This window comes from Dromaius novaehollandiae, chromosome 12, assembly GCF_036370855.1.
Source record: "Dromaius novaehollandiae isolate bDroNov1 chromosome 12, bDroNov1.hap1, whole genome shotgun sequence".
Classification (NCBI taxonomy): Eukaryota; Metazoa; Chordata; class Aves; order Casuariiformes; family Dromaiidae; genus Dromaius; species Dromaius novaehollandiae.
In genome coordinates, this window is record NC_088109.1 from 24,090,747 (window position 1) to 24,118,356 (window position 27,610).

A 27,610-nucleotide genomic window follows, 5' to 3' on the forward strand; every position below is an offset into this window, starting at 1 on the left:
TGTTTGCTTGTTTAGACTTTTATCAGGAAGTTATTAATTCTTTGTTCATGACCCATCAAAAAAAAAAAACAAAAAAACAGACAAATGAAAGCTAGTGAGAAAATAGTAACAAAGGCAAATGGCAAAATTCCCTAAGGGAACATGCCAAAGGGTGCAAGGTCCTTGTTTAAACTGTGAACTCAAGAGTTATGAGCATACAGCTGCAAGTCAACACAGGAAAAGGAGGTTCAGCGGGATAAGCAAGCAGTGATATTTGTGTTTCTCTTGCTACATTGACGCTGCAAGCAAGAAGCACTTGGAAGAGACTGTGGATGTGCTGTTGTAGCCATGATGATATAAGGACACCAGAAAGACCAGGTTGGAGTTAGAGGTAATAAGACCAAGGTTAAACCCACTGAAATAGCTGGGAAACTAAAGCAGCTTCCAGGCACACAAGCACTTACTCTGTGGGTTTAAAAAGAGGCTTTCGGCTTCCAAGTCAAATTCAAATAGAGAGCAAGTCCAGAGCTTGGCCAGATACCTTCATCCCTTTCTTCATCAGAGGGAGAGGAGTGGAGCCTGGAGGGCAGAGGGGTGAAACCACTCAGGCGAGAGGAGAGGAGCCTGGGGAGGGGGTTGGTGGCACGGGGGGGGGCAAGGGAGGGAGAAGAAAATGCCAGAGGATCAACATTTCTTTGAGTCTGTTTTAGTGTCCAGTAGAGAGATGAATCTTAGTTCAGGTTTGTCAAGAGTTGTAGACAACAGCCAGACCTCAGCCTGGAGAAGGTTTGGAGTTGGAGCCCGTCGGTAGCGTCGGGGTCGGGAATACTTCAGGGGAAACCTTGTAGAGTTGAATATGTCAGGGATATGTTGATATCAGTTGTACAACTTAGTATCCAAAACTATCTGAGTAGTAATTTCAGGAGGAAAAGCAGATTTGCTAAATGCCTTGGTACCGAATAGTTTAAATCCAACAGTACAAAACAGCCTTTTGAAAAGGTCCGTTGTACGAGCGGCTGGACGTGAACTAGCACTTTCTTAGCCTTTTTCCCTGTCTGTTGATTATAAAGCTAAGGATGATTTTGCTGTGAAGGTCACTCTGGACAACAAAGGAATTATTATTTCGAAGTAGTGTTATTTAAAGAAGTTTGCTGCCAACAAAGGAGCCGTGATATGCTGTTAAGGGATACAGTTACGCTACTTAGCTGGTGAGTGTTGCTTCTGAAGAGGCTGGCATCAAAAAGAGCAATCATGCAGCTCTGCAGGATCTTCATTATTATTAGATACCTCTATAAATGGATGCATTCAAGTCAAAACTGAACAGCCTGTTCTGGGAACTCATGGATAAAGTGAACAGTAACGCCAGGAGTTGCTATCTTATCCAGAAGCTCCAAAAGTCTCTGAACACGTTCACTGAGATGGGGCGTTGGGACACGTGTACTTGCTTTGTACACCTATTTGTTTGAGTCCTAAAGGGAGCCACAAAACATGCAATTGGGTGCAAATTGGCAAACCTCGGTCTCAGTGAATACCGGTCAAATCCTTGTGCCTTTCTCCTCTGACTTTCCTTGGAGTGTAGCTGTATTTACTGGAAACATCGATATTACAGTAGGGAAGATGGGACACACAAGAGGAGAAGGTATGTGCATGACCAGAGAAGAAGGAAGCACTGTGAATGGTGGATTGTACAGGCGGGCAAGAGCTGGACTTCATTTTGGCAAACCTGTGGGACTGTTCTCGTTTTATGTCTCCCTCTCCTCTGCTGGTCAATAGTATTCCTGGAGGTAGAAATGTGGGACCAACACTGGTGCATTTCTGAGTTTGTATTTAAAATGAGGACTAGTTTTTATTATTGGTCTCCTTTTCTGAACACTATGGGTGGGCAGCTATGGGTGAAAAATATTTTAAAACTCCTGAGAATAAAAAGCATCTTTCTTAGCGGAAATTTGTAGAACTGCATATATGTTCGTATGAGTATGGTTTTCATATTGGGATAGTATTGCATCTTCTCGTGTGCAGAAGAGAAGACGCAACATTAATGTGTGCGAGGTGCCCTGCAAGGAGCGCTCGCTCTCCTGGCGAGACTGATGTACTCTTCAGCTCTCGAAAGAGAAGCAGTGACTTTTCTCCCCTAGTGGCTTCTGGAGCCAAGACAAGCCAGTGCCATTTTTCACCAAATCCACCATATTTCCGTAGAGCTGGGAGCGATGGAAGAGAATCCCAGTCCCGGACTGGTCTCCTCTGCTCTGCCAGCAGCGCCTGCCCTGCTGCAGCAGCCGGGGTGGATGGTGGGCTGTGTTAATTTGTAAATCTCAGCATTTCCGTGAAAAATAAGACCAGATATTTTCTGCAGCAGAGAGAATGTAGAAGGAGACAAGGCATTGCAAATGAGTCAGTATTTTAAAATAATTTCTTGAAGTACCACAAAATCTTTTAAAATGCCGAGGGATGAAAGACAGGCTACAGGGTTTCTCAGAGCTTGCTCTCTTTCAGTAATGTGAGCATTAAAAAAGTGCATGTCAGTAAACCATTATTTTGATAGTTTTGGAAAGCAGCAAGAATACATATGAGGATAAGCATAACCATAACCTGCTTGATAATATGATTCAGAATTAAGTGTTTGTGGTTCAGCTCATGCATTTAAAGCAGGAGCGTCGGGGTGTGTGTGTGTGTGGGCTGGTTAATTAGAAAGCTGTCTGATTTCCCTAAAGAAGCGATGATATAGTGATAAAACCGTAATCCTCTGCAGCGTGCATCCTTCGTTGGAGGATCGACCGTATTGAAGATCACATCGGATTGCTCATGTGCCGTGCCAGCATAAAGGCCATATTCCCTTTCCTATTCTTTGGAGTGCGTTTTTAACAGCGTTTACTCTGGGCGATTTTAGATATCAGCTTTGTGAATCGGAGAACCGGAGCTAGATCACAAAATTCAATATGCAGTCAATGAAAGCAGGCGATTGGGATCCTTTAACCACAGATGGCACAGTGGGCACTAATTACAGTGCCCGCTATTCTGTATCTTAGTCAATTCCAGTGGTCTCATTTATAATTTTTACTCTTACTGACAAGTAGTTATTCAAAGGAGTAAATTGACTCTGTGTAATTTGGTTCTTGGACACAAAAGGCTCAAAATTAACAGTTCTTTTTCCCCCCCGAGAAATCTTTCCTCCCTGCAATTTGGCATTCTGCTAATTATTTTTCTGTCCCTTTTTGTTTTCTAAAGGTGACGGAGAGGTAGAAGCGCTCGGTGCTCTGCAGTTCTTCCGTGGGCTGCGGATGCCCATCGCTGGCAGGGGCGAAGCCCTGGCACCGCGCGGATCTGTGTGTTTAGTGTTTATTTTCCCAGTTATGCATGAATATAGCTCTACACAAGCAGAAAAAAGTCATGATTTGTTACTGAAATGACCTAATGTTTTCAAGACGCGCTGTGGCTGTGCTGAGCGGTACCGCGCGTTGGCGGAGCGAGGGGGTCCCCGTTCAGGAGGGGACTCCTGACGAGCTCTCAAAATGCATCATTTTATTAATGCACCTCGAAGACGCAGCCTTTGCACGGCGCTTTGTTGTGCTACAGGTGGCTGTTTAAAACAATCAATTTACAAAGAACAATTTTTTCTTCTTCATGCTGTTAAAGCAAATTGGTATGTAATTAGATTTATATACTGAATAATCTCATTTGCATATCCAATTAATTCTTCCTGTTTTAATTTGTTAGGGTTGGATTCACATTAGTAGCAAAAATAACACTGGAATTATCAAGGACTCTTCTTTTTTTTTTTTTTTTTTTTTTCCCCTGTACTATAATTTCTTCAAGATGTTGCATTAAAACTTGGTCCCAAGCATCCTTTTCCTTTTAGAGGCTATTAAATAACACTGAAAAAAAGCAATCAAAAGAAAAATAACCTGTGTTACAGAAACAATAAGGGTGGTCTTATTTAAGCTGACCAAAGTGAACACATTGTGAGTTTGGGCTGTTTAAGCATGTTGCCGTAGAGGTGGAAAAGCTGTGTGGAGTTTCCCTTGCTGAGTAGCTGCGGGCTCGTGAGCGTTAGCTCTGGCTCTTCTCTCCTGGCTTTACTTGTCAAAGGCCTGGAAACTTCAGCTGAAATAGGAGCATCTCTTTCTAACAACATCTGCTTGTCATTTTGACTGTCGCGGCTTCTCATGTCTGTGTCTGAAATGCCAAAAGCAGAGCAGCAAGGCCAGGAGGGGCTGCTGCCGAGTGCCCTGCTTCCCCGGGCCGCAGCGTAGCGGGGAGGTGTTTAGCACCTGGGAAAAGCACACCCCTTTGCTTTGGTACCTGCGTGGGTACTTTCAGCAGCTGCCCCTAGTCCTGTGCAAGGCCATTAGCTCTTTTTTCTTTTTCTTTTTTCGTTTAGTGTTATTCTAAAGCTCTTGTTTTACCTTCGTGGTATCTTCAGTGTTATGCTGAGGTCAAAGCACTGTGAAGAAGAATGGTTTTCTCTGGCTTGCTTTAAATCAATGAATTACTTTGCAAAGACAGAAAATAACATCTTCATGTCTACCAATACCACCTTAATACTATCTATCTTGGGTACCTAAAAATATTTTGGTCCAATTGAGTGTCCAAGTATTTAAAAATACTGTATTTTAAAAGTCTGCCTTATCTGCATTGAAATACACAGATTTAAGCTTCAAAAGCTGTTGGCGCCGGCCTCCCTTGTGTGTTCAGAGCCGCGGGCCCACCATGCCATCGGCACCAGCCTCCCTTCGTGCCTCCTCTGGGTCGTGGCGGCTGATGGGCTCGGGGCCACGGAGCCCGGGTCTGTCCCGATGGGCAGGAGGACGCCGTGGTCCCGGCGCGTGTGACGTGCAGGTTGGAGTCCTCTTTCCAAGTTGCCCTTGTTTTGCCCATCTCTGGCAAGAGGGGCCTGTGAGCCAGGGGAGGAAAAAGGGAATGGGTCGAGGAAGCGTTGTAAGGAGGTGGAACTGATACGTGTTACCTGAAGCTGGGGCGATGTTTCAGTACAGTGAATGTCCCCCGGTTTTCAAGGGCTCTTTGGAGGTGCAGCTGGGCTGGGAAGGCTCCTGAGTTGTCTGGAGGACACGTGTGTGTCTGGTGCACCAGCAGCGCGCTGGGAGCCATCTCTTAACCTTTTATAACGACAGGCTCGCTGCTCCCCGCTGAGCGTCCCTCACCTTCGGCAGGACGAGGCCAATGGCAAACGTATCTACTGTTCTCGTAAAAGCTGATTTAAGGGTCTCACCTAACCATTTTATTGCACGTTTGCCTGAAAGCATCTTTGTTTTTATTGGGTTCCTACATAGTGAACAACCAGGTCTGCAAAGTGTCAGCGGTTCTGCAGGAAACCGCTGGCACCGAATATGCTAAACATCACAAAGAAACGCCCCGTTCCACTCATTTTGGCGAAGAAGCCTCTTGGACGAGAGGCTCGAGCAGGAGCCGTGCTGGTGGAAGGGGACATGGCTCAGCAGTGGCACACGTGGGGCCTTCCTCTTCCGTGAAGCCCCTTTGAAGCGCATAGGGAATATTGCAGAGCAAGGGGCTGAGCGCTGAAAACAAAAACAGCATGCCTAAATGATTTAATAAATGGGGAAAATATTACTGTCGTTACATTGCGCTGATTTGAAATATGTCCTAAGGTAAATTGTATTGGATAGCAATTAACAGCTAATGGCTATTCACTAAATCCAGTGCCAAGAAATAAAAATTAAATAGGTACAAGTGCTTAGCTTTTGCGTGCATCTCTAGTTGCTGCGTTGGTTGTGCTGTTTTGTAGTATTTCTACTTAAAAGGTGAAGCAGCTGCTGTCAGATGTGGGGTAGTGTGCCAGCGGAGCGCGGGGAATACCGCGGTTTGGTTCCTGCCAGACGATGTGAAATACAAAGCTGAAAATCGGCGGCAGCTCGGGAAGGTGCATGACAATTTCTGCGTGCGAGGTTTATCTCACGTGGAGCAACGCCCCCACTTCTACTTAGTAATAAAAATAAATTACGTAGTAGGACTGGTGCCTCTGTTAGCCATGGCTGTAGCTAGAAGATCCAAATAGGTGTGTAGCTCATTTATTGCTGTGCTTTTGGGGTCAGATCTGTCTGCCTGGCTGCTCCGTACACAGTACTCGACCAAGGTGCAAACGGCTCCGCGTTCCCCAGATGGGAGGAGACGGTACCTGCTCCTGCGCGCCGGGAAGCTGAGGGAGAATGACCTCTAGCTCTAAGGCACTTATTGAAAACCTATTTTAAATTGAATACACAAGCCAAGATAATACAAGCTGCTTGATAAGAAACATTAGAGAAATCCATAACACGAGGCTTTTTATTATAGGTTTATTACATCAATCTCTCCAGTGGGTAATGGAACTTGTAAATATACTCTTATGTAGGAGTCTCCTCGCGGGCTTTTTATTCATGCTGAAGTAAGCACAGCAAACTTATTTGCTGTCTGGGTACATTGAATTTAAGATTAGTATTTATTTTGGTTCTAAAGAGGTTTTGTGAATCGGAAGTTGGGCAAGCGGCGCGAAAGGCAGAGCGTGGTGGGGAGCGCGGACAGGGAGCGTGTTCGCCCCGTCCCGCTGCTCGGGGCCGATCCCACCCGCACAGGCCCACGGGTGTTCGAAGGACAAAGAACAAAACAAAAAAACTCTTACCAGCATTTAAGTCTGCTCGTTGGAGGATATGGTAATTAATTGGTGGTTAATTTAGGGACAGATCTGCTTAATTGTAGGATGTAATTGCAAGGCCCAGAAACACGTAGAAGTGTCAGCAGAGTCAGCGTTTAACACCTGACTTTCGCAGCCTGACTCTTTCAGCTAATTCGCGCTGTGATTATCAGGGTGTATTTTGATTCATGTGATACCATGGCATAGCTGTTTTAACTGGGCTGCAAATGGTTGTGATTATGTATAGAGTAGTGCTGTTTTTTCTTGTATAGCTCAGATGCATCCTTTGAGCTGCAAAGCTTAATCTGAGATGTGATCTTCAGTCGACTGGTTGGTTGCAGTTGAATCCATTCTACTTTTCAACCAAAGATGACGATAGAGATGGAAAAAATGCAGTTGCGGATCTTAAGTCCAGTTCTTAGGCAGAGGCTTCACTGGCTCAGGATTTCCCGGACGGGGCAGTGTTCAAAGCCCCCCTCCCCGAGGTGCCCCAGTCGAGGGAAGCGGCATCGTGTAGAGAGGTCCGGGTCCAGCCGTCGCTTGGGGCCCTGGGCCCGCGGGGCGCAGCAGAGGCCCCCCTGCCTCGCTGGCCTCTGCCACCAGCTTCTCCTTTGCGCCCGGGTCACAGGGCATATGAGGTGGGTCAGGATTAGGACGAGCTGCGGGGTGTCTCTTAAGTGCATCCGTAGGCTCTGCTGGGGTGCTGTGCCGTGGGACGGGTTACGGCTGTATTTGAGGTGCTGAGGGTGCAATGCCCATGCTTGGGCGGGGAGAGGGCTGCTGGTGTGAACCTGCCCCGAGGAGGCCGTGCGGTCACCTGCCCAGGGATGCGGCAGGCAGGGCAACGCTATGGCCGTGATGTGTCCTCCTGTATAAATTATGCGCTATCATTTCCATCTCTTCCATATCTAAGTGATAACACCTTTTAAAAAGGCATTTTTCCCATCTCTGAGATATTTTTGGCTGTCTCCTGGATGCTCTCTCAGACTTCCCGAGGAGCAGGACCCCGGGGAAGCTCTCCCCTGGGTGCCGCAGCTTGGGGAGCACAGGTCAAGAGAAAACTCCCTGTCCCTTTGACTTTTTGGTGCTCGCAGAGCCATGTTCTGGTGAGAAAGCAGAGTGCTACCAAAGCAACCCATCGATAGTTATTCTCGGTTTAATTATTTTGCCTGCGTAGTCTTCGTTACGACATGCAATGGCGTAGTTCTAAAGCAAGCTAAAGCCGAAGCCCTCAGTTCTGAATAAGAGACTGCTGAGAGGAGCGCTGATGGGGCTTTGAGGAATCCGAGAAACAACCAGCAGCTTCTCTGTAGGGCAGTTCTCAATCCAGGATAATGCTTAAAGTTCAGAATGGAGGAACCCGTTATTTTCTTAATTGTAATGAAAAAATTGCTGAAGCAGTGCACGTTATTTTGATTACCCATTAAGCCTTCTCCTCACTGGAATGAAATTATATGATTTTCTTTAGTTTTTTTGCTTTTAACTTTGGACTTACAATTTATTAAAAAACAAAAAAAAAAAGCAAAAAAACCTACTGCCCTGGAGTTGGTGGTCATCCACTTGCCAAAGTGCCACAGATGGTCACGGTGTTCCGACCAGTAATGTAAGTACGTCAGCTCCTATTTCAGTGTCTTCCTTATATTTTATGTTAATTATAGTAAAATATTGCAAAGGCTAATGTTTATTAATTTCCACTGGAGGTCTAATGTGTGACCTGCGTAAAAGTTTCCCTGACCTGCTGGCTTGTCCTAAGTGGACCTTTATCATAAGTGAACCATTACTGGATTGTATCAGCTCAGTACAACATACAGTTTCTTACTGAGCAGTAAAATAAATTGGCTTGTAATTTTTCAATTGGTTTAAAAAAATTGGTTTGTAATCTTTTTATTGGTTTTAGATTTTAGGCCTCAGTCAGATAGCTTCCTCCTAGAGAAACGCATATCATCTCCCTTCCATCTGACTGGTGACTTTCTCTCTTCAGGGATACTTGATTTGATTTTTATCTCTGTAATCATTTTACTGCTGCGCACTCTTTCAGAGCTTTTCCGAGCGTCACGTCCTTCATGTAACAGCGAAACAAGGGCCTCCTCGAGGGGGGCAGCCCATGTGCTTCATCTCCCCAGCCGCAGTTATTCCTTGTTTCTGGAATTCCGTATTCCCTGACACCGTGTTGCTGGCTTGCGAGTCACTCGTGCCAAGTGCTATGTCCCTTGGGTCAAAGTTGGTGTCCAAAGCCACCGTGTGCCTAGGATTACGTTAAGTGTGAAGTTTGGGTTTTAAGTATCTGTTTCCTCAGCATGAAGATCCCTAAATCCATACAGACAAGGAAAAGCGAATGTTTATCCTTGCGACAGATGGGATTGTTTGGAAATTGTTGCTTTTGATGTCTTTTATATATAAAAGAGCTGTGTTTTAGGCAGCGTTTTTCTCCTGGTGAAAGAAACACGTTGAAAAGGAGCTTCTCCGCCAGAAAGCTCGGGAGGGCAGCTGAGGAGGTGTAAAGGGACCGTTCAAAGCGAGCAGCCCCTTCATCTCCAGGGCAGTCCCACCAAGCCGAAATGTTGGTGAGAAATATTTGGGAGTTTACCCTGGGAGTATCCTACCGGGGAGGCAGGAGGTGTCACTCGCAAAGGTCATCTCTCCGAGCAGGTTTTAAGGGTACCAAATCGCAGCATAAGAAGTCGTAAAAGTCAGGGCTTTGACAGCTATCTCAGGGTTTTCTTTTTTCCCTGCTGCATTACTTGAAGGTCATAACATTCTTTAAAAATTAAAAGGACACGTGCTGTACCTTGCAGACCGTGCGGGTTGTACCCCCCTGCTCGTTGGACTTTCACTGATTGCACTCCAGGAGCTTCATTAAAACTGCCCCCAGTTTGGTGGTCAGAAACATGGACTTTCCTGCTGGATTTGTGCCCGTTTCTGTCAGTGGAGGGTCTGGCCCTCTGCCTGACCCATACGAGCAAGGGGGGTCCTGCTGCCAGCCCCACGCTTTCTCCCGGCCGGGGAACCTGAGTCTCGCTGAAGGGAGGGAGCTGATCCGAGAGGGCTGCAGTAGCTTAGGGGGACATCTCCTAAATGCCCTAAATGGATGCAATTCCAATGACTTAAATGAAGTTGCAGAGATTTCCACTAACTGGGGTGCCAGCCTGGTGTCCCGGCAGTATACTTCAAATACTTTAAATCCATTTACGTGACGTAGCCACCTGGGGATTATAGCATTGGATCCTGTTCAGAGGATTACACACTTCTTGATTTAGCAGCAATGGGAAAAGCTGGTGAAGCTTTCCCATCCAGGAGCCAGCTCAGGATCACGGTACTGTGCCGTACGATGGCTGGCGTGTCTCAGGAGGGTATGGAGGACAGTAAGGACTGCAAGAATGGTCTTGATTTACTTTTTCATATAGTCTTACAAGACAGCTTATTTTCTTCTCCTAAGGAAGTTGGTTCTTTTTAAACTGCGGGTACCGGGGCTGGCGTCAGGCTTGCACTGCAGGCAGCTGGAGGTGATTGCAAGCTGCTGCTGACAACGTTGCACCAAACGTGTGAATACATAGCATGTTATAAACACCAGGTTTCCCTCTCTCCCCGTTTCTTCAGTTGTGCTGAAATTTGTTCCGTTGACAGCAGGCTGAACTTGCTGGGAATAGCAGCAGAGAGTAAAATGCACAGATTGCAGGGTAACGTGCCGGGCAGATCGGTCACGACGCAGTTGCCTAGAAGCCGCCTGTGCTGATAACATGTTACAGAACGGGCATTAATGAACATATTCACCTTACTCGTTCCCGTGCAATTCCCCGATGCAATGTTCCTGGGTAATTCCCCCCCATGTTTCTTTTCACTGCTTGCTGAGTGTGAAGCATGTGCTCATGGACCATATGTGACACGCCGTGCTTTACTCGCGGTGCAGGGCGCTGTGCGTGTCCTGGGGGAGGGAGCTGGACTGAGCCTGGGAAAAGCTTCCACCCCAAAACCACAGGCGTTGCAGCCCCGCTGGCACGGCAAGGGTCTGAGAGCTGTTTTACTCTCCACTTTGTTCAAATTTTTAATATTTGTGCCTCTTTTGTCACTAGGAAGCCACGCACGTTAGCTGTTGGTATCCTTCTTCTGGGAAAGCATTCCTGGTATTTCCATAATTATTCAGCCGCTGTACCAGCGTTTTCTGTGCAGTGGCATGGTGCGAGTTAGGTTCCCAGTCTTGCACTTGAAGCATGCCAGAGTGATCATCCATTACTCACCCCACCACAGAGAAGTGCTGCCTTGCTCACGAGGCATCGGTAATTCTCTCTGCTTATTCACAAATATTTGAGAAAGGAATCTATTGCCTAAACCTTTCTGTAAATAGCAGGATAAAAAGTTGGCAGGAATCAGCTTTACTTCTGACAGCGGCTAATATACTTTAACCTGAAAACAAAACACCAGGCTTCTCCTTGAAGTAGTGCACACAAGAAAGTTGCTCTCACCTTGAAGGTTTCTGCAGAGTTGGTCTCCGCAATCAATTTGGAGCCGGTACACATTGCTAGAGCTGTCTTTGGTTTTCGAGCAATAGATGATACGGAGATCATAGGTTATTGCCCAAGTGTCTTTTTCTTCTCTAAGACTCCAGGATTTTAAAGCAAAGGGGTGTTTTCAAGGTGAGTCCTTCCTAACTTTTTACTGTTGCTGTTATGGGGGTGGGTGGCATTTGCTAGCCTTGTGCTCCAAGAACCTTCCTTATTACATAAAAGGTTTCCATGAATTGAAGTTCAGGGAAGTACTGTGGCTAGGAAATACGTGGCTTTTACGTGAACACAGGAAAAATGCATGCAGATGTTTTAATTCAGCTTTTTTTTTTATATATTCAGCTTATAGTACCTGCCATACTCAGCATAACTGAAAACCTTGTAATATTGATACTTGTGCTGCTAGGAAGACAGCAATTACCTCAACACCTTAAATTTTACTAATAAATCAATAGCTAATTAGTACAGACCTCTGAAACATTTATAATACTCGATCCACAAATAGCTCTGTATAAGAACGTGGTATTAGAGGAATCTGCAGTCTCGGGGAGCAGGGCTAAGAGCGGTTGAGTGCAGCTTTGTATTCATGATGCTGTACCGTACTGCGCCTTGGGCAGGCATGAAGATCATGTCAGACTGACCAGGTGTGGGTGTGACTGTTTCTAACAGTCATTGACCCAGCTGGGGTGCTGGCAACAGAGATTTCCCCAAGAATTTCACAGATTCAAATTTCTTCAAAACACTTCCTCAGAAATGAGCCGAAAGTCGTTTTCAGCCTGAACCATAGCCTTTGCCCTTCTTCAGCCGTTGCATCCAGAACTTGTCTTCAACACATACGGGGAAAAAATCAGCCCAGTATCAGTTTTTGGCTACTAGATAGCAAATGCACTCAGGGACAGCCCTGGGAACAGTTGTGGTTTGCCTTTGCCTGTGCCGTACTGGAGGGTTTCAGACTGTCTGGCCTCCCCATTGCCAGCAGCACAGGAGCACGAGAGCCTGAGGCCAAATTCGTCATGCGTGGGAGATGGCTGCTGCCACCCGCTACTCCTGCAGCAGGCCACCTGCGTGCCGGGTGATGAATGAGGGCAATGAGTTGAGGCAAGATGCTTCAAAGCCGCAGTTTTAATGGTTAAGATTAGTGCTATTGATGGAGTAGACTACGAGCAGGAATTGTGCCTCTCTCAAGGACCAATTTCTCTGTCCTTGATTGACCTCCTCGTTTGGAAGTATGTCATGTCCTGAGTTGGAAGAATTAAAAAAATATATAAACCTTAAAACACAAAAACATCAGTATTTTATCTAAGGCTGTATCTAATACAGTCAGATGTTCTGAAGTCTATTGTTAACTAAGGATATGGTATTCAAAATCGGAGTAGCAAAGCAGCTAAGTTTTAGTTTGTGCATACAAGCAAGTATCATTTTTAAGATGTTAAACCCCAGTTGGTGGAGTGTGTGGTGAGGAGTTGTGTGTGAACGAGCACAGCCCTCATGGGTGATGCAAACATACCTATTTGTTTCATTTGTAGAGGAGTTTTAATAGCCTCAATATTTGGTTGCTACAATCATGTTCATTTTGTCTCTGTGTTCACTGTTGAAACAAAAGAAAGCTGAGACAATGTGAGAGAGTGTTTTTTCCCTTGTAACAGCAGATTTGACCAATTAAGTAATGACATAATAGCATGAGGCCTTATAGCAGTAGTCTTAGGGGAGGATAAAGAAAATAACTGAGGAAACATATCCAACAGCTGAAGAACCAGGTCTCAGATTTTGACCTGGGCTTGCTTTGGTCACGTGCTGGTGGGTTCTGGCCGTCGTATTTCTAGTCACAGCTCAAATCCATAAGAGTTACGTGTGAGCAGTAACAACAAAGAAACGATCATTTAAAATGTTTAGATCCAATAGTTAAGTCTATAGGAAAAGATGTTTATGCCAGGTGTCTAAGACAGTTTGGGTTTAGCGTACTTATTCCTGCTTATAGAGCATGTTCAGTCTTCTGCATAGCCGCCACGTTATCCAGCAGCTTTCGAGAACCCTGTGGGAACTGGTATCATTCGTCTCCTGAAAACAGAATTAGTGTTTTTGTTATTTCAAGAAGGAAAAGGTGCATTTTTTGGTTACTACCCGACGTTAGCAATTGATGCATAGTGTTAGTTAAGGACAGTATTTTGATGTCCTATCGTATTCCTTGGATGTGGGCTGCATAGCTCCGCTCCAAGATTTCCTCAAGGCTAAAACTTAACTAATAAGACATCAGAACAAATCTGATTTTTATTTATTATTTGGAAGTATCTTTCAAAAACATCCCTTTGGCCATTTCTACTGTTTCAGAGCCGGAAATCAACAAATAACGTAATGGTTAATGAACATGCTACGGGTTCTCTGTTACTTTTGTAACTGATCTTATGTCAGAGGACCTGGAGGTGCCCCAGTCCTCTTTCCTTATTGTTATTATATGAGCTCCAGCCTGAGCTACCATCCTTCGCAGGCTGAGTTTGTGTTTGTTTTCTGATGTCGGCTGTGATGACTAAGGGAGATGGCTGCTTGGTGAAGAAACTTGTGATTTTCTGCAGTCATGGAGAGAAATGTGCTTTTATCGTGTATTGAAGAGAACATCTGTGATCATAATCATAGTGTTGACTTGCAAAGATGATAACACAAATTACATTCCATTAAATGAAGTTTTTGTCGTAGGACAAGTCAGTCATTATGTTGCATCATGAATTGCCTCCTCCTGCTTGTCTAGACCCAGAAGACTAAGCAAAAGAAAAACTTTCTCGCTTTTGCATGTACAGATCAGGTAATGACATTTTATATGAAAAGTGCTAACTTGTTAACATTTGGTGTAATTAATCATGCGGCATTTAAATAGGGGAAATTGCGATAACTGCTGTGGTGGAGGCAGTCAGACAGAATGAGACTTCAAAGATGAATTCTCCAGGCGGGAGCCTGACCCGCACTTGGCTTTCGCACATCTATTACTGCGCTCCAACGTTGCCGGATCCCGGCAGAGGCAGCTGCCAGGGGCCGATTCGTGACCTCCTGTAATTGATAGACTCCAGGCTTTCCTCAGAGGTCAGGACACGCTCACGTTGGGATGGATGGATGTGTTTAACCCTGTCTGTAATTCAAAATGCTTCAGATATTTGGGTCACTCATAAATGGACTAGTCAGACCGTCACTGTCTCCGTTTGAAATTCTGGAGCTCTTCCACTCTTAAATTTGCTAGGGGAAGATTTATTTCTTCTTGTCTTCTGAGCTTTAGAGACCCTCTGGATTTTTACAGTCTCATTCCTGTCTCTGAGGAGTATCTGACACTGCTTTTGAACCAAGGTATCAGATGCTCGCGTATCAGATGTCACCTGTCAAGCAGCCTTTCCGCTTTACCTTTCCTCGTGCCTGGTGCCGCAGTGGTCTGTGGGAAATGGAGGTATCTCAGCGAAGAGAAGCAGCGAGCGGGGGAGCAGGCAGCCTCGCCGTGGCGGGGGACTGTCGTGGGGTGCCCCAGCACAAGCAGGGTCCGGACCTCACTGCAGGCGCTGCCAGGGCCCCGAGAGCACAGCTGCGTCCGATCACGGCGCCCAGCTCCGGGGAGCCCGTCGGGGGTTTGTGGCTCGCAGGCGCCGATCTTGCACGGGGCCTTCAGAAGGTGCTTTCCAGAAGCGTGGGTCATGAGACGGCAGCGTCGGGGTGTTGAGAAGGAAGGGAGGGAGGACCCTCTTGGCTTGTTTCAGCATTGCTCCCAAAGATGGTGTCTGGATTTTTTGTTTACTTACTTAATCTTGACCGGTTTTGCTCCACAAACGTGGGTCGGCCGTGGGGCCATCGCTGGCAGGAGCGGAGAACGGCCCGTAGCAGAGGACAGCTGTTCGCTGGCCCTGGCAGGCGCGGCTGAGGTGCTCTCTTCCTAAAAATGACCCTTCATGCAGGACTTGTGAAATCTCCTTTTTTGAAATGCATTTTACGTTTGTATTGCAAGTGCCCTAAGCGTATCTCATTTGTTAACAATCTACAAAATTATTTGTAATATCTGGTGTAAAAACTTCTTTCGTATCCTTTCAAAGCTATTCTCAGCGTTTGTGAGTGCAGTTGATATACCGATGTTAATAGAAGTGATAGGCAAAAAATATAAAGAGCCAAGCTATTTGGTCCTTTCGTGCTCAAGAAGACGAAATACAGCTGAGGAACCTTGAGGAGCATTACGCCACTTTAATCAGGGATGCCCTTGAGCTGTCCTATCTGTTTCATTTTTGGTTTCCCGAAGAGTTGCTCTTCCCAAGGTGAAATTTTGTCTTGAAGAAATACCGACTTGTAGCTCTGGATGAAGACACACCGGTGTACGCAGCAGAAACTAATTCCCTCGGCAGCAAACAGGGAATGGATTTTTATCATTTATCCTGGACATACTCCAAGAATCCTCTCTCCGGTTTAGTTATTATCTTTCCCTACAGTGTGGAATATTCAATTAAACCTTCTCTCAAATTGGCCATAACTTTGGATGAAAATTAAAGTAGTTCTATTTAGCTAACGATATCCATCACGGAGTCTGATGTTCGGGGAGAGCGGGAGCGGTTTCACCTGCTCGTTTGAGTTCACCTCCATGTCTCGATGCCATGAACACTCAGCGCCGGACCGAGCGTGCCGCCTTCCAGCTCGGGGTGCCAGGGGATGCAGAGAGTACGCTCGCCGTTCAGACTGTGTTTAAATTAATCTGGCATTTTAAAAATAAATTTTGCAGGATCAGCAGAAGCTGGAATAGCAGCATGTTCTTCTAAATCATCTGCTCTCCCGTTCTGTCCAACAGCATGTCAGAACGCACCGCGTACGGCACTTAAATGATGCTTTTATCATGAAATCTACTGAAATTTTCTGTTCCCTGCATCTTACTGAGAGAAATACGCTTCTGCAAGGAGACAACCTGAGCAGTCGTGAGTTCGTTTCAAGTGACAGGGAATGAAAGCTGCTTTTTGGTAACCCATCTTGTTTGCAGCTCGTCTTACACTCCAGGCGGCTGAGTGTTCGCTCCGGGTTCTCCCGTCTCCGGCTCGAGCTCGAGAAACGTAACTCAGGAAAAAACCTGTTGTCGTGCAAGCATCTAAACAGCTGCTCTGAGAGAGAGCCTAATGAGCGCAGGATGGTAAAACGGGCGAGCAAAAAGCCTGGTAAACTGGGGAAGGAGGCTCCGACCGGCATCAGTGGGCTGCTACCAGTGCGCGTCAGTAATAAGCAAAAAGCGTGTTGTTATTACAAGCCCCTGAACGTTATTGCAATAGAATTGAAGTTACTGCTTTTATAAAAAAAATGTGTACAGTTCGTATTCGGAAGTTGTAAGGATAGCAAAACTTTGCTCCCCCAAAACCAAACACTGCGATGTAGCAAAATGCATTTGCCTTTGCTGACGCTAAACGTGTTAGATCTGTTTTACACCCAGCAACGTTGTAAATTAGTTGAAAGTACACTATTTATGGTGCAGGCACTTTTAGTTTTCCACCTGTAAGGAGCTAGATGGCAGTTTGCTCTATTTATTACCGAATATTTACTGTTCTTTGGATCAAATCCTCATCTGCTATAAAGTACTACGGTTCAGCTGTTGTCACACGCTGCGTTAGGCAGGATCTGGTCTGCGGTGATTTCAATCATGCGTTAGGCTGTAGCAATAGGACTCTACAGGCTGAAGATGAAATAGTTTTGACTTGCTTATCTTGGTTATACACAGGCAGCAATAAGAGAAAGAAGAAAGAGCAGGCACTCAAAATAATTTTATCTCCGCGCTGTTGCAAGATTTTTTCCTCCTCTTCTGTTCCACTTACATGCTGACAGCCACTTTCAGAATCTCTCCCTGCCCTAACTAATGCCGTTTTCTTGAAAGCTTAATAGTAGTAGTAGTAGTCTTAGCGGTGCTTTTTCTCTTGTTGACTATTAGAAGAGGCAAGCACTTTTTGCCATGTAAAAGCTGAATGCGGACCGGCATTGGTAGCAGGTGTAATATGTGCAGAAGAGTTTCATTTGGTGACCTTGCACGAGCCTCTGCTGCATGAGATTTTAGTTTAGGCAAATGGGTTAAGTTCGTCTTTTCACCTCTTTGAGACTGTTTCTGCTTCCTTAGTTCTCTGCCTTTTGGGTCAGACCAGTTTCCTAGGTTGTGCAATGGTGACGCACCGTCCCCCGGGTTAGAAACGTGTTTTGAATAATAGACGGGTCCTGGTCAGGTCTCACTAACATGCAGTTAAACACAAAGATCGACACAAGCGGCAGGACCACGTGCTTCGTGCGTGCTCTTCGGCGGGGTGCCGGGGGGTTACGCTGCTGTGCGCTGCCTGCAGAGCCTCTCTGAAGTTGTTTGGTGGAAGGACAGGCTCTCCTCCCGGGAGCGAAGAGCTGTCGCTCTGTCTCCCAATAAATTGGGCTGATGTCCCCAGCGTCCGGAGGAGGTGAGGGCTGTTGGCGTTCGCTCTTGCCCTCCTTCAGTCGGGAAGATGCATCTTCTCCTGTTGTGCTTTCCCTTTGTTTTTTGGTTTTTTCCTCCTTGCCCTGTCATCCTTTATTCTGTCTTTTCTTTATTTCCTCTTTCTCCACTTGCCGCCTCTCCCCCCGGGACGGGCCGTGGGAGCCCCGGCGAGGGGGTGGCAGCCTGGCCGCGGTGGAGGCAGGCGCCTGGCCCACGACAGCACCCGGGCACCGCTGCCCCGGGGCAGGACACCCTGGCGAGGGCGAGGGACCGGGTAGCCGATCCCACCGGGCACAGAAGTTAGCGTCCTTCGTGTTCTGGGCGGTTACCGCGAAGGCATTTGCCTCAGAGCGGTCCCTGTTTGCATGGCAGCTTTCCCGCTGCGCCGTGCTGCCGGGCGGGTTAGCGTTAATCGCAGCTCGTGGTTCTGAAATGTGGTTTTGGCCGTGCTCTCCGGTGGTGTGTGAAGCGTCCTCGGGGCGACATGGGCGCTGCTCTGCTGCACTCGTGTTCTGCTCGGAGTTCGTGCCGTGCCTAGGAAAGGAGTGCACATAAGTATACATATTCCAGGTGCTCTATCAGTATCTCTTTAGGTCTGGGAAAAAAATTGACTTGGGATCCTTACAAGAAAGGGGTTTTGGTGAGGTTTTTATGCTTTCTGGTGTCATGGGGTGAGAAACACCGTCTGCCTAGGCTTCCTCTCGCAACGGGGATTCTGCTGCTTCTGCGCTAGCTTCGGTCACAGGGAGGGATGCCGAAGGTGCCAGGCAATGAAAAAGTAACTTGACTTTATTTATTTTTTTTGAGTCTTTCCAAGTTTCACATAAAATTTTGATTGTTTTTTACTATTGTTATTTTCATTACACCGATCTACCTGTTCTGTTAAGCAACGCTCACCGTTAGTCCCCAGCATAATAAAAGACAAAAAAAAAAAAAAGAATTAAAGAGGACGAAGTAGCTGAGGTGAGAGGAGATGGAAGAGTTAATAGCACAAAGGGTAAAAAATATATGTTTTAAAGAATAAAAATAAAGAATAAAAGTCAGTACAGGGAAGAATCCTATAAATAACCTCTGGCCGTGAATCCTGTCAGAGCGCGCTGTGGTGTGGGCTGGCTGCCGGGGCGGTTGCGGGGCTGCAGCAAGGGAGCCCCGCGTGTCTGAAAAGCAAGAATATTTGCTATTGCCAGCTACGGATCCTGCTATTGCTGCTGTTACAGATTTTGTTATTGCTTACAGTCATGATAATACTGTAACAGGTGACTAGAGTAATACACAAAATAATGTCACGTAAAGCAGCAGCTGTGTTCTTGATGTGGTGCAAGCTGAAGATGAGCAGAACCGGCCCTTGCTCCGAGGCAAGAAGATGTGAAACCGCTGACAGCGGTGCAGTGTGTCACCAGGTGCTCCTGTGAGATGCTGGTACTCCATTAAGGCTCGTGGCTGTAAAAGGTTTCAGTCCTTTGATGGATAGCAGGGCCGGGAGAGTGGAGGAGTTTCTTGGGAGCTGTAAGTGCCGGTGGACTTCAGCTCACGTTATTGCATCGTTGTGTTTAATAATGGCTTTTTAATTTACAGAGATAATATTTCAGGTTTTGAAGGTGAAGCTAAGTGTTCTGACTTTAATTGAGCTGCGTTATGAGAATAGGGTCGTGCCTGCTCCCATTCGTTTGAACTTTATGTAAAATTTAAATCCATGCTCTATTTAGTGAACAAATATTTTAGTGAGTGTTGAGCCCGTGAGGTTCAACGGCTTTCAAAAAAACAGCTGGCTTTTTAAAAGAAAGTGCAGTTTTCACATCTTTTCTAGAATGAATGACATACAGCCTCTTTCTTTTAAACTTTCACAACTAATATATTGGGATTCCACCAAGTATCTGTTACGTTTTCCTTCTCTCTGCCGCAGATGACAGCACGCTGCACGGGCCGGTTTTCCTGCAGGAGCCGAGCAGCCTGGTCTTTCCCTTGGACTCCGAGGAGAAGAAAGTGAAGTTGAGCTGCGAAGTCAGAGGAAATCCCAAACCGACTATCGGGTTAGTTAGCTGTTTAACCGCTCTTTAGCGTGATCTCCGCTGCAGTAGCATCCCAGAAGCCCCCTTTTGCCAGCATCCTCGCCATGCTGTAAATCGGTGCTACTGCTGGTGTCTCTCGCGATGCTGATAGCCGAAGAAGGAGGCATGGCGAGGCCACCGTGTGTTGCAGCACTCCTGCGAAATTTCGACAGGAGTTCAAAAAGGTTCAAAAGGAAGCGGAGGAAGGAAAGGCAAATGTAGCCCATAATTAGTTCCCCTCTCGATGGAGTGGGGAGGCTCTACGTGAGCTGCACATGGAGCAGAAAAGGGTTGGCGAGACAGGAAAGGCATGGACCTCCTTCAGGGTGAGTGTTAAGTTATGAGCACATGCCATTTTGGCCTCCTTGGGTTTTGGTTGTGTTTAAAACGGCAGTGCTACCATAATATTGGTGTAGCACCCATCAGTGCCACCCACAGCGAGGCTTGCACAGGGGCTACTTCATGCAGGAGCGTTCCCTTCCTCCGCGTGTCTGTGGGTGCTTTTTCCATGTGCAGGCGTGTTAACAGTACAGAATAGGTTAGAAAACCCTCCTCCTAAGCGCTCCCTGTTTAACCATCCTTTTCCATAAATTTGGACAGAGCTCTTGATTGTTTTCAGCTTTATAAACTGCTTTGAGATCCTTGGAAAAAAGCTGCTGTACTGTTGTAGTGCTGCTGCTGTTACAGACATCCGTTCTAGCCGGTGTGAATAATTTAGACTGATTTTTTTTCTTCTGTGCCTTTCTCGTTTTGTTCACCAAAGTAAATGCCACTTTGAAAGCAATTAGAGTTGTAAGACCTCAGCCCTCTTGCTGCCTTCTGACACTGCTAACTATTTAATGCAATAGACTGTGTTGATTCATTCGCTCATGCAAACATATTCAAATTTTTTCTCTGTACTTTCTGATAAAGGGAGCGGATCTGAGGCTGCAGCTCCCTTGCATGCTCCGTCAAGGGCTGACAGGGATAACAGTTGCTGTAATTGGGGCAATGTGGTGTTAGAAATTCTCAGTGCTCCGGTTTGTGAAAACGTCTGCTGTGAGTGAATTTTCTTAAATTTAAAAACAAACAGCCGGCTAAGGCAGGAGAGAAAAAGAAACCACTGCGGACTTGAGTGGTTTAAAGAGTCTGTTTCTGGGACTTCCCCTTGCAAAATGATTAATTCCAAAGAGCAACAGCACTAGCAACAACAATACAAGCATTAATCATATCAGAGACTGAAATATATGTCAAGGATATTGCTCTTTCAGTGAAACAGAGTATTTCAATCCTGTGCAGGAAACGTGCATTTTCAGGCTGGTTTTATGAATAAGAAGTCAAAGGTGTTTTAATTTTTTTTATTTGCTATGTATTGTGTTCTCAAATATATGAGAGTATCCATTAATACTAGCAGAATTTAACTTCAGTATTTTGTGCTATAGGTGGAAGTTGAATGGAACCGGTATTGACATCGGTATGGATTACCGCTACGGCGTGGTGGAAGGCAACCTGTTGATCAATAACCCCAATAAAACCCAGGATACTGGAACGTACCAATGTGTAGCAACAAACCCTTTTGGAACAATTGTTAGCAGAGAAGCAAAGCTTCAGTTTGCATGTAAGTAACAACTGCATCTCCACCTCAATTCCTGCAGCGTACTAGAAAAGCTGCAAGAGCAATGCAATGTGAGAGCAATTAGAAGACTATTCTAATTTACATATTATTCTCTGAGCTGTTCATGGAGCTGAGAAAACATCTTGATTTAGAGGGTAAATTTGAATGAGGAAAAGATGCCTTGCTTTGTGATTATTTAGCTAAAATGATACGGCGCGTGCAGTGCAAATATGTCTCTTTCTTGAGAAAGAGGCCTCCTGGGAGAAGTACTTGGCAAATGGGATCTCACCATTGATTTTTCCCATTGTTTGAGAATTTAAGCTTCAAAATGTTTGAAGGAACATACTGTCTATAATGAGCACATTCACAGTGACAGTTCTTGTGACTCCTAAGTTTCAGTACTTAGGTAGAAGTACTTTCAGGTGTGGATGATATTTTGCAGCTCCATGTGTATGGATGACATTTTGTAACTCGATGTGTAAAAGGGAAATTTGTAGCTGCTTCATACTTGTTTTGGGTTAAATTCAGAGTTACAGCTTCTTAATAGGATAAGGGGAACAAAATACCTAGTTGTGGGTGTGAATCAGCACTGTATGAAATTAGGAAAAGCTGTTTTGGGGTACAGGATAGGGTCCCTGAGAATGGACAAATGATAACGCAGGGCCATAAGTCCTTTTTCTTGCCAGGTAGCTGCAAAGGCGAAGGTAGAGAATAGATGCACAGGCTTGTTTGTGCATCGTCTCCGTGACTTCTCTGTGGTGTTATCCTGGGAGGGTGTTATGTAGTAGTTCAGTAATTACAGCAGGACGTGCTATGAGATGCCATTGCGTGCGTATGCAAGAGTTCAAGGAACACAGTTCCTAAACACATACAAGCTGCCAGTAAATGGGCAGCCAGGCTTTTCTATAGAGTTTGATGAAAAATGGTTTTGGCTGGCTGGCTGGTAAGAAGAGCTGATGTGCTCCAGCTATAATATATAAAATAAAAAGGTAAAGATGCCAATAAATGCCAGGTTCACACAGTGCAGGAAGGTGATTTGTAATGAGAAATATTACCATGAGTGAAGCCAGGTCCTTCGTCTCCCTGAGTAGTTTACAATATATTATCAGTTTGCTTATGACCTACTTGTGTTTTTCCATGACTGAAGATGCATTTTCGCTGTAGATGGGTAATGAACAGCTTCCTCAAGACCCATCTAATAACTCCAGGTTTCAGTATGTCAAGGTGATTGCTTCATAAATACTGCTTTATTCTGCTTTCTGAAGATCACCTGTATCACAGCAGGCCCAGTCGTACAAATCACGGCCGCCTGCTATCTATCAGGCTAAGCCTTTGAAGCATCATTATTCAGCGCTAAGCACTTCAGCACTGCTTTTGCTATGGTCAAACTATTTACAAAAGTCAGTCGTTTAAGGGCAGGCTTGATACCAGCCAGATTCCAGCTGCCTAGGCACTGGCAGCTAACTGAAAAATTCAGACATAAAAGTAGAAAAGAAAATGCTGATGCTAGCAAGTTCAGTTGCCACTGACTACCTGAGTGGAAATAATTCAGCTTCTTTGTGTGTTTAAATCACTATGCATTAATTAGCCAGGAGCCTGCAAACGCAGAGAATTCTTTGTAAAAAATAAGAAGCCAATAGCTAAATTTCATCTTTGCTTCAAATACAGAATGTTTATTACATTCTGGTTAATTTTTCTGTCTTAATAAATAATACATCTGGCAGTAATCTTGCAAGTTTTGTAGTTGACCAAATAAAAGTTTGGTTTAACTGATTAAGAGGACCGAATTCAAAAACAAAGTTCGGGGTTTTTCTCAGTTAAAATAATAATGAATGGAATTTGTTATTTTAGGTTATTAAACTTTATTTTAGATTAGTAAAACTGCATAATCAGATTAGAAACATTAGGATAAATGAAAAGGCATTAGCATTTATCAAGCTGGGCTCCATGCTTCCGCAAAACAGTAAGTCATTGCGAGTTGTATAACCAAAGGGAGTGCAACCCGAATTAGCTGAGTGCTGGAAAACACAGACTGGTCTAAGTTTATTGCAAAAGCTTTGCATCTAAGAACCAGTAAAAATGTGCACCTGTACTCGTAATGCTCGTTTTTCAGCGTTATGTCCAAGACATCTGGATGCAGTAGCACTGTGCAATGCAGTTGCCTGCCCAGAAGTGTTTTTATTCGCAGTGTTACCGGTTTTGAGTAGGTCGTGTGTGAGTAACCTAAGATACTGCCTGGAAAGGAGCCCCGCGGGCTTTTTTTTTTCTGAAGGGTTAAACGCTGAATCCCGGGGCATCATTAAAATGTGTTCGCTCTTTTTTGCAGGGCTGTATTATTCCTCTCTAGTGTTTCACTGAAGATTAAACTGTGATGTGCAGCCATTCAACCTCCTGTGGAGGTCAGGGAGGGTCAGCAAATTTAATCCCTGAAATATGTATTTAGGTTACAAACTCATTATGATAGAAGTGCTAATATTTTCCTCCAATATGTGCTTTGTGATACATCATTAACATTCAGATTTTCTTTTTCTTCTTTTTTTGCAATGCTGGCTGTCTCTGGAATTGAACCTATTTTCAGAAAGTGAGGGATCTGCTCTGCCGCGGTAATAGAATATGGATTAATGATCCTCTGAACCCTGTGCTTTTACCAGCACAGACGCTCAGATAATAAAAAAAGCCTTAAACTCCGAGTGTGGGGTCTAATGATGGCTTTCCAAAATGATGCATGGAAACACAGTAGAACTAGATTAAATTATGTGGGTTTTGTTTGGGGGGACGAGGCTTAGCTTGACCATCGCGTTTGCTGAGCGGTATTTTCTGTTCGGAAATAACACGGGGATCGATGGGGAGTTATGGCCGGGGAGAGGTGCAGCTCCTCTGCTGCAGTTTATAGCCGTACCGCCCGTTCAGACATCTGCTAAAACCTATTTACTGTGGCCCGGATCCTGCTTCCGTTCGAGTCAAAGATAAAGCTGCTATTGATTTTCAGTGGCACCAGAGTTGGGCCTCCCCGGTCAGGAGAGATGAATTTGCAGGTTATTCGGCTTGCTCAGCTCCGGCTTGGCGCGGAGGAGCTCGCGGCTGGGCGAGGGCGGCGGGCTCGTCTCCTGCCAGCGGGATAACGTCCCCCGGGAGCAGGATGCTCGCTAACGAATGTCCTTGCCACGCTGCTTCCAGTGACTCTGAAATGTTTTACGGAATGGGATGTTAGTGCACGTGGGTGCTGGGAGTTGCGCTTGCACCCACCTCTCCATAAACACAAAATCACAGAACAGAGGGTTGGGAAAGGCGTCGGGAATTCCTCTTGTCTGTCCCCAGTTTGGGGCTGCATCGGTGCCGCCCCTTAGCGGAGCGCTCTGCCTGCCGAGGCGTCGGAAACGAGAAAAAGGGAAACCAGGAGAAGGGAAGAGAGCGTTTGCAGAAGCATCCAGGAGACTCTCGGATCTACGGGGCTTTTGAAGTGGCATTTGAAGTTTACTTTTTCGTCATTCCTGTCCCGCGAGCACCGTGCAGGTCAGGGCCGGGGCCGAGGGGGCCCGAGCTCGTGGTGGTGCCGGTGAAGCGTGCTCTGCACAGGACTTAGGCGCAAGAGCGGTGTCGGGTAGGAACGAATTGCCGTTGGAAAACCTGGTGCAGTGGGAATAACGAGAGTCCAAAACTAGCGGTGCCAAGACCCGTGCTGCCAGCAGCAGCTGCACCAGGGAGCACGCGCAGCCATGAATACACAGACAGACAGGTAAAGGGAAGTTTTATTTTGCTGTTGAGCACGCTTTAAAAGATGATGATTATGGAGCAGATCTGGAAGGGGAGGTTTATTTCGCAGGGAAGATGTACTGCGTTTTGCAGTACATCTTTGCAAAGAGGAGCAGGACTGCAGTGGCAGGCTGCACGCTCCCGATGTGCCGGCACATGTCTCAGGCTTCCCGCGGGGCTCAGCGAGGGGGGCCGGGAGGCGGACGGCAGGCACGATGCAGTGAGGACACCTCGTGCTCCAGGCAGAAGTGGTGGAAGGGGGCAATGCCGGAGCAATCCCGAGCTCCCTGTTGCAGAGCTCGGCAGTCCCTGTCCCTCCCGCGCTAGAGCTTGTTCTGCTGTAGCCCCTCTTCCCATCCTCTCCCAGATCCTCTCCCATTTGAGCTCTCCTGGCCCCAATTCTCCCGACCTCCCTGGAGCTCCAGCCATCTCTCAGCCCCTTGCTCCACACCTTGCCTTAGGACTGCCTCAGCCATATTTTCAGTGTGGTTTCCACCATGACCAAATCCGTATTTCCCTTAACAAAAAAGGGATAAAACTTCTTATCTCTCTGGCTTGCTGTAAAGACTAGTGTCTGTAAAGCTTTTTGCAGATGAAGATAATACCCTGCTTGTGAATGCGAAGTGTCAGCATTTCCCATCTCAGCCTGGGCTTTGCATCTTTTGAGCTCTTGCTGGTCTCTGAATGAACAAGATAACGATGCCATTATCATGTAGTTTTTGTTTTAAAATGAATCTTAGAAGGCGATTTCAATGTTTGGATCAGTTTGCTTTGCTTAGTCTGGGTCGTGCCAAGCCCAACATGTGATCTTCACCGTTCCCTCAACTCGCGCTGCTGGAACACGGGATGGCTCTTCTGCGGTGGCCGTTCTGGTTCAGGTGGTGCGAATCGCGCCGATGCCTTGGCCTTGGCTCGGGAGACCTGGGCACGAAGAGGCAGGGAGCCAGGGGCGGCATTCGGAGCTGGGGACAGAGCTCGGGCAGTCGGCCCCTTTGCCGCTCTTCTCCCGCCACTGGGGCGGGGTGACGGGTGGGGAGGGGAACGGCGGCCAGCGGAGATGTGAACTGGGTGAGCAGGGATGTCCTGGGGCTGTGGAGCATCCCGGGGAAGGTGTCAGCGTGCGTCAGGAGAGCACCTAGGCTTGTGCTTTGGTGGAGGCCACGGGTGGTCGTGGCTCTTCCCAGGTGGCCCAGTGCTCTGCCGGGGGGCTGGGGGTCACAGCTCTGTGGTTTGTTTGCATGTGGGGGGATATTTTTCTTTCTTTCTTTCCTTTTTAACTTCCTAAAAATCTGCAGCTGTGGGCAGGTGTGATTTTGATCTACTTCTGGTGCAAGCCCCCAGGTCTCCTTGTCCTCTGGGACAGGTCTTTTGCCTCTTCTGGATGGACTAGCAGACTGGTTTTGCAATCCCTGGCCAGACCTTTTGTTTTAGGTACAAGTTTAATAGCAAATTACACACAAATATTTGTACATATATAGGTAAATAGTTTCTTATTGTTTAGTGTGTGATTCTCTTTTACCAGTCTGTTGGTTTGCTGTTTATTTAGCTTTTCAGCGCTGGTTCTCGCACGTGGTGATATCTTCCCAGCCAGCTAGGCTCCCTTTGGTGGATGCTGTCTGCGGCAGTGATACTCGTGCCAGCAGTGACCTTGAGTACCAAACACAGACATGTCCATCCTATTTGTCACCTGGCTGTGGGCACAGACCAAAAAGCTGTAGCTGCAGGGGTTAAATACGTCTCTGAAGATTGTTTCTGGGTGTGCTGGAGTATTTATCTTTGTGCTCCCCAGACTGGAGCCCTTCCTAGGCTCGGCTGAAAACGTACTGTAAAGCTGGTTTCTGAAAGTCTTTTCCTCCCAGGCAGCAGGAGACACAATTTTTTGAAATCTTTGTTTGATAAGACTTTGTATTTTAAATGTTAGTCGCAACGTGAGGTTTTATTTGAAAGAAATCGCTGTCCTGGAGTTTCCTTGGACTCTGTAATTTAGCAGCTCCATCCTAACGCTGCGGGTATCTTCTGCAGTTGCAAAACGATCTTGTGAAATGCAGGGTGCTCGAGGCAGCGTTTGCCAGAAGAGCAGCGAGACCCTGGGAGCGGGGGGATGCTCCGGCCGGGGGGCAGCGGCAGGGCCGGGCTTAGAGGCTTCCCGTGGCGCCGGAGCCGAGATGAAACATGAGGGGAACGGCGGCCTCCAGCCCCGCTCTGCACGCAAAGCTCGGCTCAAACTGTTTCCCTGGGTTTGAAGATTAAACTGTGCCTGGAGGGAAGGGCTTGGAGGCAGCCTGGCCTGAGCTGCTGGTCCAGGGCGGCAGCATCTGCACAGCCACCGTCTTAAATTTGCATCATTTATAGAAATGATAACTTTTCTCTTTTTTCTTCCTTTCCTTTTTTTTTTTTTTTAAACCATGGGCATATTTTTAACTGCAGGGAATCAAACCATTGTTTTGGCAAACTGTTTCTCCCCACGCTATTACAGGAACTTGTTTTATAGAAATGCTTCTGTGAAAATAATTGCTATGCATGAATTAGCAGATAGGACTCAGCACTGCGCGGTGCAAATGGCAGCAGAAAATACAATAATGATGTGCTCGTAATGAGAATACTGTGGGGCTTTGACCTACCATCCCAGAATAATTTCACTATGGTGGT

General features: G+C 46.3%; 1 protein-coding gene across 6 annotated transcripts in view; it reads left to right on the plus strand.

Moving 5' to 3' along the window:
* Positions 1-27,610, plus strand: part of LOC112989685 (contactin-4) — a 355,336-nt gene that overhangs the window by 201,055 nt on the left and 126,671 nt on the right. For all 6 annotated transcript variants that reach the window (XM_064519224.1, XM_064519223.1, XM_064519227.1 and 3 more), the window contains 2 exons: positions 19,470-19,596; positions 21,036-21,211. In XM_064519224.1, the coding sequence (XP_064375294.1) occupies positions 19,470-19,596; positions 21,036-21,211 (303 nt within the window). The remainder of the gene's footprint in view (positions 1-19,469; positions 19,597-21,035; positions 21,212-27,610) is intronic.